General features: G+C 39.0%; 4 protein-coding genes across 4 annotated transcripts; 1 reads left to right on the forward strand and 3 right to left on the reverse strand.

The window, feature by feature from the left end:
- The first annotated feature begins 30 nt into the window (after positions 1-30).
- Positions 31-2,502, forward strand: BDBG_01318 (signal recognition particle protein). Its single transcript, XM_002628364.2, has 2 exons — positions 31-388; positions 465-2,502. Exons 1-2 carry the CDS (start codon positions 311-313, stop codon positions 1,977-1,979), a joined length of 1,593 nt encoding a protein of 530 aa, XP_002628410.1. The 5' UTR covers positions 31-310; the 3' UTR covers positions 1,980-2,502.
- A 64-nt stretch (positions 2,503-2,566) lies between these two features.
- BDBG_01319 (alkaline phosphatase) lies at positions 2,567-4,647 on the reverse strand (the record flags this gene model as incomplete). The annotated part of the gene is made up of 2 exons (XM_002628365.2): positions 2,567-4,486; positions 4,570-4,647. 2 exons carry the CDS (start codon positions 4,645-4,647, stop codon positions 2,567-2,569), a joined length of 1,998 nt encoding a protein of 665 aa, XP_002628411.1.
- A 343-nt stretch (positions 4,648-4,990) lies between these two features.
- On the reverse strand, positions 4,991-5,920 carry BDBG_01320 (chitinase; the record flags this gene model as incomplete). Its single annotated transcript, XM_002628366.1, has 1 exon — positions 4,991-5,920. One exon carries the CDS (start codon positions 5,918-5,920, stop codon positions 4,991-4,993), a length of 930 nt encoding a protein of 309 aa, XP_002628412.1.
- A 586-nt stretch (positions 5,921-6,506) lies between these two features.
- Positions 6,507-6,866, reverse strand: BDBG_01321 (uncharacterized protein; the record flags this gene model as incomplete). The annotated part of the gene is made up of 1 exon (XM_002628367.1): positions 6,507-6,866. The coding sequence occupies one exon, from the start codon at positions 6,864-6,866 to the stop codon at positions 6,507-6,509; it is 360 nt and encodes a 119-aa protein (XP_002628413.1).
- Positions 6,867-12,291: the final 5,425 nt, after the last annotated feature.

Consider the following 12,291-nt stretch of genomic DNA (forward strand, 5'->3'; position numbering starts at 1 on the left):
GTATTTATATTGAATTGACCTATCTAGTCCAGAAAACTAAAAATTCCACCCAGAGCTCGGTCACATGACTTCAGCACAACCTTTCAACAATCGAATTTCCGCCGCAAGGGGACAAACTTAACCATCTACACCCACTTCACAGCTTCAATATACCCCGGAGAAACTTAATACCCCACATTCACCAGAAGAATCTCCGGGTTTTTGATTTCATTGCTAAAGTCCCTATAGTCGATATTTCAGCCATATTCCTTACCTCCCGCTGAACTAGCCAGTCCTTGTCCCTTCGTCTTCTCCCCACAGCTTCCCCGCGATGGTCCTTCAAGACCTGGGGCGGCGCATCAACGCCGCCGTCAACGACTTAACAAGATCAAATAACCTCGATGAACAGGTATATATGTACTTTTATTTTGCATAATAAATATATGCGTCGTGAAATGAACTCATTTTCTTACTCTACAACGCAGGCGTTCGATGCTATGATCAAAGAGATATGCGCCGCCCTTCTATCAGCCGACGTCAACGTCCGCCTCGTCCAGTCCCTTCGCAAATCCATAAAAGCCGCCGTGCCATTCTCCTCCCTGCCGCCCGCTGTAAATAAGAAGCGCCTAATACAAAAAACCGTATTTGATCAGCTGGTGGCTCTGGTAGACCCTCATGCTGAACCCTTCAAGCCGAAGAAGGGGAGGTCCAATGTTATCATGTTTGTTGGTCTACAGGGTGCGGGTAAAACGACGACATGTACGAAACTGGCTCGGCATTATCAGACTCGTGGTTTCCGAGCAGCCCTTGTTTGCGCGGATACTTTCCGTGCAGGTGCTTTCGATCAGCTCAAGCAGAATGCGACAAAAGCAAAGATCCCGTACTTCGGCAGCTTGACACAGACAGATCCCGCCGTGGTGGCTGCAGAGGGTGTGGCAAAGTTCAAGAAGGAGCGTTTTGATATCATCATTGTCGATACAAGTGGTAGACATAAGCAGGAGGAAGATCTATTTACGGAAATGACACAGATTCAAACGGCCATAAAACCAGATCAAACCATCTTGGTACTGGACGGTACTATCGGACAAGCCGCGGAATCCCAGTCCGCTGCATTCAAAGCTACAGCAGATTTCGGTGCTATAATAATCACTAAAACAGACGGTAGTGCTGCTGGTGGAGGTGCCATCTCCGCCGTCGCCGCAACTCACACACCCATCATTTTCCTAGGAACGGGAGAACATATGCTAGACCTCGAACGATTTGCTCCAAAGCCATTCATCCAAAAACTTCTAGGCATGGGCGACATGGCCAGTTTAGTCGAACACGTGCAAGCCGTAACGAAGGACTCCGCAACCGCAAAAGAAACCTACAAACACATCTCGGCCGGAATTTTCACGCTACGCGATTTCCGCGAAAATATCACATCCATCATGAAAATGGGACCCCTCTCCAAGATCTCAAGCATGATTCCAGGCTTATCAAACATCACCTCAGGCCTCGACGACGAAGACGGCTCCCTCAAACTCCGCCGGATGATCTACATCTTCGACAGCATGACCGCCGCAGAACTCGACGGCGACGGCAAAGTATTCATCGACCAGCCTTCCCGCATCGTGCGCGTTGCATGCGGAAGCGGCACCACCGTTCGCGAAGTCGAGGACCTGCTCTCCCAACACAAGATGATGGCTGGAATGGCGAAGAGAGTTGGTGGGCAGAAGAAGCACATGCAGCGCGCGCAGAATATGCTTAAGGGCGGTAATAAAGAGCAGCAGATGGCTGCTATGCAGAAGCGCATGGCCGCTATGGGCGGTGCAGGCGGGATGCCGGGGATGGGTGATATGGCGAAGATGATGCAAATGTTGGGCGGTGGTGGGGGCGCTGGTGGCGCGGGTGGGATGCCTGGATTAGGAGGAATGGATTTGCAGAGCATGATGAGCCAGATGAGCGGGTTGATGGGAGGGGGCGGTGGAGCTGGGAGTGGACGGGGGAGGGGAAGATAAACTCGTCTTAACCCACCCTCATTCATTATTTAATTATCTGCGTTCATTTGTCCCCATTTTATTTTCGATGGGGTGTATTTTTTCTTCTAATATTGTATGACACATATGATATACAAAGGCGTTAACGGAGCGAGCTTCGAGTTCTTTTCTTTCAAGATTTCCCCCGTTGTTTCTTTCGCTTGATTTCGGGTTTAATGTGTTTCTCTTCTTGTGATTGCGGAGTACTTTATGATGTTTTAATGTTCATTACTCTGACTCGCACATCTACCTACCCATTGCTTACAACTTTGATTTGTTGTATATATAATACATACTCAAATTGGCACGCTGGAAAGCAGCTATGTAATTTCATGTGCAGTACAAAAGCTATCTTTTCCAGCGGCCCGCGGCCAGGGGCCATGCACGTACATGTACCAACACCAGTACGACCTTCCAAAGTAATAGTGGCTGAAGAGACAACCTATAATTGCACTGATAATTCTATATAATAAATAAAGAAGTGTTAAAATACGCTCCGTATATAATATGTACAGCACATCCAACAGGGGAAAGCTGGGGAGGGGTGGGGTTTAGTGTCTCCCTCCCTTCTACACCTCTGACCCAACCTCCCTCTGCAGCACCCGCAGCATTAACCACTTAACCGCACGCACAGCCGATTTGATCAGAGGCTTCACTAATACCTCAACCTCACCCAAAACGCTCCGCACTTTATCCACGAAGGTCCCGTCTCCAAATTTGTCAAACGCCACTTCTCCAGGCGGCAATCTCCGACTCTGCCCTTCCTCCCACACTAAGGGCCTAGCTAGCTTGTATTCCCACACCAGATATTCATCGATATACAGGGAATACCTTAACACCGAATTCCTACCGTCCTCAACGTCGATGTTGATTAGGGCCACCTTGTTATTACCAGCGGGCAGGTACTTGATCAAGACATCCTCATCATCTGTCTGTACGTAGGAGTCCGCGGGAATGTAAAACATATTCAGCGGGCCAGTGCAGAATTCATGAATGCCTGTTCCATCCTCAATGCTAATGCTACCGCCCTTCTCTGCTTTTGACGCTGTTGTAGCCGACAGGGACGGATCAGGAAATCTCGTCGCGCCAAATTCGTGTCTATCGCCACTCAAGAGCACGACACGGATTCCCAACTCCCGTTCCGCGCGCCAGATAGCGTCGAAAATCCGGCGTCGTTCACCTAGGAACCCACCCCATGTATCCTCCGTGCCAACGCGCCAGTTTTTTGTGAACGGCACGCTGCTAGTGATTATTTTCCATTCCACACCAGCGGGCTCCTGGCGAGAAATAAATGCAAGAAGGGAATTTAGCTGCGCGGAGCCGAGCATTGTAGAATTTTCCTGTGACGGTTCTGAGCGATACGTGCGCGTATCTAGCATGAAGAAGGAAGCAGGGCCATTTGTGAAGGAGAAGTAGGTGGTGTTGATAGGGATGGAGAATGGAGATTTGTCAATGGGAGGGTTCACGCTCATGTGATAATGGCGGTATGGGTCGAATGCTGCTGGATAAGGGTCGGTTATGTTTCCTAAATGCCAGTCGTTGGCGATCTCGTGGTCGTCCAGAGTATGGAGCCAGGGGATGTTGATTGCGGGTTCTGGGCCGCTGTGCCATGATGGGGATGCATAGACTTTACGGTATTCGCTGCGGTAGTCGGAGGTGGAAGATCCCCAGCGGAAGGGTACGTCAATGTAGATAAAATCTCCGAGGAAAAGCATAAACGAGGGTCGTGAGAGGGATGGGAGTTTCGACATGATCTTGGAAATAACCTCGAGGCCGTAGATACGCAATGGGTGGTTTAGAGGATTATATGGGAAATTCGGCTTCATGCAACTCGAGCTCAGGAAACTGAGTCTGTTTGCCGCGGCGGAGCCTGGAGCTGCCGCGGTGGTGAAGTGGCCGGACAGGTTATTTGAGAACGAGTATCGATAGTCCATTGAGGGCTGAAGTCCAGTCAACGTAACAGCGTAAGTGTAATCGGTGTCATTGTTGAGAACAGCTATTGTTCCCGCGTCAATCAACTCCCCCTCTCGACCATTTTCCATTACGCGGTAGGATGTACGGATGGGAAGTTGTGCGGCGTCGGGCTCGCGAATGAGGATGTTTGCAGTCGTTGGCGACACGTATCCAACTCGTGAAAAGGCCAAATCGGTCGTGGGATACATGTAATGGCCCCGAAGAAGGACATCAAGTGTGGCAAGGCCCAGTAAAATGTTGACCCCGACTGTAGCTAGATTGGTGTACCTCGCGCGTGTGGACGGAATACCAGTTGCAAGGACGAACAACGAAGATGCTGCCCTCTCATATTTGCCTTTGCCACCACTTCCCGAACTCAAGCTTCGTTTTGTCGCTATGGCATCCTTTTGCGCGTTTCCGGTCGTGCCACCTCTTCTCGAGCTTTTTGTCGCTTCACCTGTGACAATCACGAAAACTGCGGTCAGGTTCACCAACAACAAGGTGAGAATTAGCGGCGGGGCATGGTGTGCTGGAACCTTTTTTTTTTTACATAGTTAGTAGAATACCCATGACAGAGAAATGGGATCCAATACTATAGGAAAAGACACTGCAACCGTACCCATCGCAGGAATAGATAGCCCAAAAACCGAATCAGAGCAGAGCTTGTTGCAGCTACATATACCTGGAAGGAAGGCATAACGTTACAGGAATTCGCATGGGGAGCAATCCTATCAAAGCGATCGCAATTCCACCCTCTCCTGCACCGGATGGACGCTGAGTTTTCTGTTATTTATTAATACGTGGCTTGTTGAACGGGGGATGGTGAAGTTGCGCCTCGTGTTGTGGACTTAGTATTTATTTAAGTAAATTTATGACGCCATAGGCAGCAACGTTCCCAATGAAAAAAACTCCGAGCAAAAACCAGACAAAAGCAATAGCGAAAGGGTAAATAAATAACCTATATCTCGAAATGTCTTTGCGGTCCCCGCAAACAACCAAAGGAGGACAATAATAGACCATAAATAAAATACAATATTGAGCTAATTTGATCGTGTCTGTTGAATATTCCATGCAGCTACCGCCGAGTATACACTTTTCATCCCCATCACCAGAGACATACAAGCAGCCCACTGCCATGGCCTATGGACATCAGGAAACGCATTGAAATATTCCCACCCCATAACTCCTCCAAAAGTTGGATATCTTAGCATTAACGTTCCCAGAACCGCGCTTAACTTGTCCATTGGCACATAACCCTGGGATCCATTTCCAGGATTGGTTAAGGTTCCTGCCACAACTTTCTCTGGCGCCCATCCTTCTGCAATTATCCTGTCATACACTCCGGTAGTGTCGATGCCGCCCCAGCCATTATAAAATTGGGTATTATACCATGCAATCTTCGAGCCCCTAGCAGCTTCGAGTGCCTTATAATCGAAGCCAGACAAGTGCGGCAGTCCCTCGATCAGGGCGGTGGCAACAGGTGCCAAAGTGATGATGAAATGTTCCCCAAAATCCGCCTTGAGACGATCGATTAATCGGATAATACCTTCAAGTGACATGTCCTCCTCCACGTCAAGGTCTAAGCCATCGAGAGCGTGGTTCTGGATCATGTCTCGAAGAGGAACATAATACCGCTCAAAGGTAGAAGCATCTTGATCCAGCCGTTCGAAGGTCCCCCGCGCAGCTCCGCCCAGCATGCCCATGACTTTGATCCCCTGGGTTTGCATAACGCGTGCTTCTGCCCATAGGGGCAGGTACCGGGGATCCTCCGGGCAGTGATCATTCAGGGTTATATTATTTGGCTCCCCATTAATGTGGATGGCAGCAAGAATGGCATGTGTTATACCCGAGTTATTAAGCATCAGAGGTAGCATTGAGATGTATGTGGTGCTGGTGTTTGGGTAATAGGTCTGGTAGTAGCAGACAATGCGCGGCTGATTGAATGCCCCATTTCCAGGGATAGGAGGCATTGGTCAGCTCCACGACGAGAATGATGGGAATTTCTTAAAAGTTGCTGAACCTCGAAAAAGAAAAAATCCTTTTGATAGTATTAGCAATCCAACAGGTATGCGGAGTTGCTCTGGTAATGTGCCCCCTTACATCGGCTGCGCGGTATCTTGTGTGAAGGCAAACTCCCTCGACTTCGAAGACACAGGGGTTTGAAACGATGGTAACAGACGTTCTTATTATATACCTATCACCAGCGAGAACATCTGATTTCAGCAGCATATATGTAAATCTTCTTCCGGTCCGCACAAAGAAGCGCGGGGCATTCTGGGTCTGCAACCCAAGGTTGGAGATGGTCTATATCACGTGGGTTTTCTATATTTATGGAAGTTCCACATGTATCAAAATAATTGAACAATCTCCATTTCACAGAACTTTGAATCGATCAATGCCGCATTATTTGCGGAGAGCGCGACAATGCCATAATCCATCCAGGAGTGTGTTTATCTATCCGAGAGCCCTAGCCCCAATCCCACGATATATATACGAATCCCCGCCTTCTCTGAACCAGTCAAATCCAATCCTCGTCGCAGAATACAATCTGTTCTATCAATACCCCGGGAGTTTCCCATTCCACTGGCCAAGAATATATCCCACCATCAACCCGCCCAAAAAATCATACAAAATGAGAATCATTAGACTCTTGCGCTCCGATTTGGGCGCAGTCGGAAGCCGCGCAGCTGCCAAAGCTGCCAGAATCATGCGCACTGGTACGCTGGCGTGGAGGAATTGATTTTCTTCGATGGGCACGTAGGATGTGAAGAGGTAAGACAGACCTAGGCCCGTGCTTGCTATCCCAAGTGTCGTAGGAATCCGAGTAAAGGTGAGGTATGTGCCGAGCGCGGTGAGACCCAGGGCATGGAGGAGGACGAGCGTCGGGAGGTTGACTGTGGGAAGAAATGAGAACATGATGGGGGGTGTATTCTCTATTTTGTTTATCAAAGATGGAAGAGAGATGTTTGGTTATTTGGAGGTATGTCCGTGGTTTGAATGTTGAGGATTTGTGTTTGTTGACAGAAATGTGACCGGGAACAAGGGGTAGATATTGTGGCGGACATATTACTTGCGAAAACAGAATTTTCCCAGCCCCCCCTGAAAATTAGTAGCAAAACACCACCAAAAAATCAAAATATCTGCATTTCTCTAGAATCATTCAATATCATTCAATACATGTCTTTTTCAATCAAATATCATTCAAATACATGTCTTTCTTACCTTTATCATCAATATGTCATCTCAACTCTGTGATTTCATCATCAACAAGATTGTACATCTTCTTAAGAATGATTATATATCTGCTGAGATTGTATAAAGTATTGATTGTCATCTGACTACTGTATATTGAATTCAATAAAATCTTCACTGCTTTGAAACTGTTAGAGAACTTCATTCAACATGCAGTGTAAAGTTAAAGATCATACTAGATATCTTATCAGAATTGAAGAATTTTTTCAAGATATATTCAACTACTGCCTGCATATCATGATAAGACTATCTACTTTATAAAGAATGAATTTAATGTTGATATTCATCTGCAGTCAATATCTAGAGTGTTGAAGAAACTGAATTTAATATGAAAGAAGATAATTAATATTATAATTAAATATTACTTAATATATAGAATTTACTAATTCATTAGTTCTATAATATAGATTGAACTCATAGTTACTTAATATAATGAAGAACTTCAAGCTGAATAATATATTTAACTCACTCAGTATCTCTCTAATCAACTGATCTTTTTAAATGAGAGTGCTGTAAATAAATATATAATGAATTAATAATATAAATAATCAAGCAGAGAATTCTCTTATCATATTAGAAGACTCTGTAAATAATCTCAAAGATAATCAATCTTATTCATAATAACTGTTAATAAATATATTAATTATAATATATATCAGAGATTCTACAATACAGAGAGATTTAATAAGTTTGTATATATTCAGATACTGCTTAAATATTAATAAGATTATTACTACTTAGTAATGAATAATTATAATACTCATTGATCTTAAGAATTGAAGAATCTTTGCAGAGATACAGATATTGAATTATTATTCTTATTATTATATTTATCTAACTATAATTCTATAGAGAAGTCTTTTCACACATTGAAGAAATAAATTAGAAGATATAGAGATCAGTTAGATACTCAGTTTAATAGAGATTTTGAAGCTTTTTTATATTATATAGTTGAGAACTTTATAAGAGAAAAAGATATAAAAGAATATTTCAGATCTGCTTATATAGAATAGTATTATAATAATTAGAAAGATTCAGATTGTAATTCATTCAACTATAATATAGATTTAGAGATTGAAGTAGTATAAGATCTGCTCTTATTAGACTGGCCGCTGAAATCATGAATTTCACATTTAGTCTCATTTGATCTGATCTCATACATTTCTTGGCGTGAATCCCGCTGGGACTGGCTATTAAAAAAACATGTAAAGTGACTATATATCAGATCTTAAAATGAAATCATGACTTGAAAAAAATAAGAAAGTGATCTCATTTAATCTCATTTAGTTTCATTCTTAGTATAAAGTTACTATTTTTAGACATTTTAAGGTTTTTTTTAGACTATTTTTAATTTTTTAAAAAGTAACACTTTTTGATAACACTTAAATGAGATTTAAAGTCATTTAAAGCAATAAAAATAATTTAAATTGAGAAGTAGAAATCATGATCTTATTTGAAAAATGTGATAAAAGTAGACAGTAAGTCTCACTGAGACAGTATGAAACTACTATCTAATGTTAAAACCATGTAATGAGATCAGTCGAATTGATAATAAAACTATCAAAAAATCTAGTCCTGGTCTCAGACACGGTCACACGGTCAGTCTAGCTCTCATTACTATAAGCAGTTAATAGAGATGATTTAAATTTCTACAATCTTGTCTATTATAATGAACTTTTTAATTCATTTTTTATAATTTAAAATATACTCTTCTCAATATTTATATTAAGTAACTATTTTCTTATCATCATCTGTAGATGATTTAATTCAAATTCTTTCTTCTGAAGAATGAACTTGATATTTAATAAATCAGAAGCTTTATTAAGTCTTCAGATTATCAATTATTTAAAGTATTCATCAAAGAATAAATCTGCTTATTCATTAAATTAAGATATTGAACTACTTTAAATTGAAGATGAATTTGATAAAGTTAACAGTGAAATCAATAAAGAATTCAATAGCAGATTCAATGAAGAATTTAACAGCAGATTCAATAAAGAATTTAACAGCAGATTTAATAATAAATTTGACAGTGAATTCAATGAAGAATTCAATGAAGAATTCAATAGCAAATTTAATAAAGAATTCAATGAAAGATTTGATAACAGATCTAAATATAAATGATAATAAGATTGTAAATTCAGTTCTTCTATTTCTTTCATTATATATTTCATCATCATCATATTGATTATCTCACTTGAAAATATTATATTTGATGAAGTTGAAGCTGTCAAAGCTGAAGAAGAGAATATAACTGCTGATAATTAAGAGATCTGTATAGAAGAATTGAATATAGCAGTTATAAATTCATTCTTCTGATTCTTCTTCTTCTTTCTACTTATTAATCATTTTATCATCTTTCTTAAAGAAGTCTCAATGATTGCTTTATTATATTCAATATCATCTATTCAACTTACAATCTCATTACTCAGAAGTTAAATATAAGTATTATTATATACTATTCAGCAAGTGCTCTGCTCAAAGTTATAATAATTCATCTTTTAATAATATCACTGAGCAGTTATCTTATATTCAATCTGCAAAGAATCTTATTTCTTTAATTATTGATTTCAAACCTTCTTCAGTTATTGACTGATGACTGTGATTCTTAAATATATATATCACGCCCCCGGCCGTGTCAAGGCCCCGCTGCGGTTTCACACGGCTCATCACTTTTATACGGATGATTTCATCCTGTTTGAACCAGTTTTCAACCACTCTATGACATTATTCAGATATATTATAGAAAGATCTGATTAATAAATATAAGAATCTCACTTCTATATAAGATTAGCAGATTACTCTTTCTTGACAGTGAGATGCTGCTGAGATATTACTCTGACTATTCTTACTTATAGAATGAGAGAAGAGTATCTGCTCATTATCTATATAGAATAGCTAGATACTGACTTCTTATTAAAGAAGTCAGTGATTCATTTTTCTTCTACTGAAATATATATAAGAGTTACTGCATTTCTTATATAATCTTCTTAATATACTAAGTATTATATCTGTGATATTCTCATAATAACTCTGTAGTCTATAAGCTCACTATTTAAGCAAGATAGTCAAGCTTACTTATATAGCTTCTTAAACAACTACTTTTATATAATACTGTTAACTAGTCATCACTTCAGTTTTATCATATTACAATTCAAATCACTTAATCTAATTATAAGTTTAAATTAGTCAAGCTTTAACAGACTGATATAATCTTATATATTTATACTGAGACTAATCTAATCTTACTCTCTGAGAGAAACTCTATATTATTCTCTAAAGTATGTATATCTCTACTTTAACAGAAATCTGAGATTTCTGAACTCACTGTATACTTTAATATAAGTTCTTTAGTTACTCTATCACTGTCACAGTCTCTACACATCTATATCTATTATAAAGATAGAGAGATTAAGATCAGAGATTCTCTGAGATATAAGAGAAATATATTATCTGAATTTCACAGCTTTACTTATATTCTTGAACAGAAATTCTGCCTTAATCTGAGCTAGTATAATACTTATAAGATATGAGTAATATACACTGTTAATCTTCTTGAAGACATCTCTACAACTACTTGAATTATTAAGAAAAGAAAGCTTGAGTGTACTGATACTGTAATAACTTAAGAAGAATTCAAGAACTTTCTACTGAATCAAATCAAAGATTATTATAATTACAGCTTTATAGCAGTGCAGTGATTCAACTTATTATATTAATAAAATAATGAGAATTCTTTCAATTTCAATGTAAGATTTAAAGAATATTGAGAGAAATTAACTGATGATTTGAATTAATTAAAGACACAGCTTTATCTCATGAAGCTGACTTATAAGATGCAGATAATAATATTATAGTATCAGAGTTTATTAATTAATTACACTGAGTATATCAATCTGACTTCTTAAATCTATTTGAATAATCAATTCTCTGAGAAAAAATTCAGTAAGACTTCTAAGTAATTAATAATAGAATCTAAACAGCACTGTGACAGCTTCAGTATAGAGAAAGTAAAGAAGAATTTCAAGTATTCTGATTCTTCACTTACTATGAAGAAATATTAAAAAAGATTTAATAAAGATCTCTATTTTAACTGCAGAGCTGATAATCACTATATCAGTAATTATAAGAAACTGAAAAAGAGAAGAAACTAAGAAGATATCTTCTCAAAGTTAACTTCTCTTCTGATAAATGTATTCATGAAAGATAAAGAAGAGAAAGAAATAAAGAATTGATAATTCTTATATCTCTGAGTTTATATTATGATTACAATGTATACTCTGAATAAGAAGATATCAGTGAGATGTTTACTTAACTTCAAAGTAAACATTAACTTCATATTCTATTTCTTTTCTTTGATAAAGAGTTAAAAGAAGATAGACTTATCAGATTATATGAAATTTACTGATGAAATGAAATATCATTATTTTAATATAATTCAGATAAAGTGTGTAATTATAGACTTAGAAGAAATCTTCAAGAAGAGTAGTCTGCTTCTTCATATAATTAATATTATAAATAAGAACATCATTCTAGATCTTTTATGATTGAGAGAAAATAATTCTCTTATTAACTGAGTCACTCAGATATAATGATACTATCTCACTAATAAAGAGACAGTAATAGAGAAATCTGAAGAGTTTCATTGAAAGAATCTTAAGAAAAAGATAGAGTTAATATACTATATAGCAGATAACTGAGACTTGAAGATAGATGAAAAAGTCATCATTTTCACTACAAGATTAGCAGCAGTATTTATCATTGAAGATGAATATATATAATATCTCTTTACAGATTATAAGAATGTCTTTTTGAAAAGAAAAGCAGTGAAGTTTTCTAATATCAAGATATAATATAAGATTTATCTTAAAGATAATATAACAGTACTGTACAGATCTCTTTATAACTTATCTGTAAAGAAATTAAATATTCTGTGTAAATATCTTGAAGAAGTGCAATCAAAGAACTGAATACACTTATCAAAGAGTTCAGCAGAGACATCTATACTCTTTATACTTAAGAAAGATAATAGACTATGTCCCCGGTGGCCGAATGATTAATACGGCCACTCAGTAGCGCCTTGGCGTGG

The sequence above is a fragment of the Blastomyces gilchristii genome, assembly GCF_000003855.2.
Source record: "Blastomyces gilchristii SLH14081 genomic scaffold supercont1.2, whole genome shotgun sequence".
NCBI lineage: Eukaryota > Fungi > Ascomycota > Eurotiomycetes > Onygenales > Ajellomycetaceae > Blastomyces > Blastomyces gilchristii.

What these genes read in the sequence shown, in the direction of transcription:
- BDBG_01318 (XM_002628364.2), top strand. Translation starts at nt 311, where the DNA reads ATGGTCCTTCAAGACCTGGGGCGGCGCATCAACGCCGCCGTCAACGAC. An exon ending in CAAATAACCTCGATGAACAG is followed by an intron (nt 389 to 464) that starts GTATATATGTAC and finishes TCTACAACGCAG; the next exon opens with GCGTTCGATGCTATGATCAA.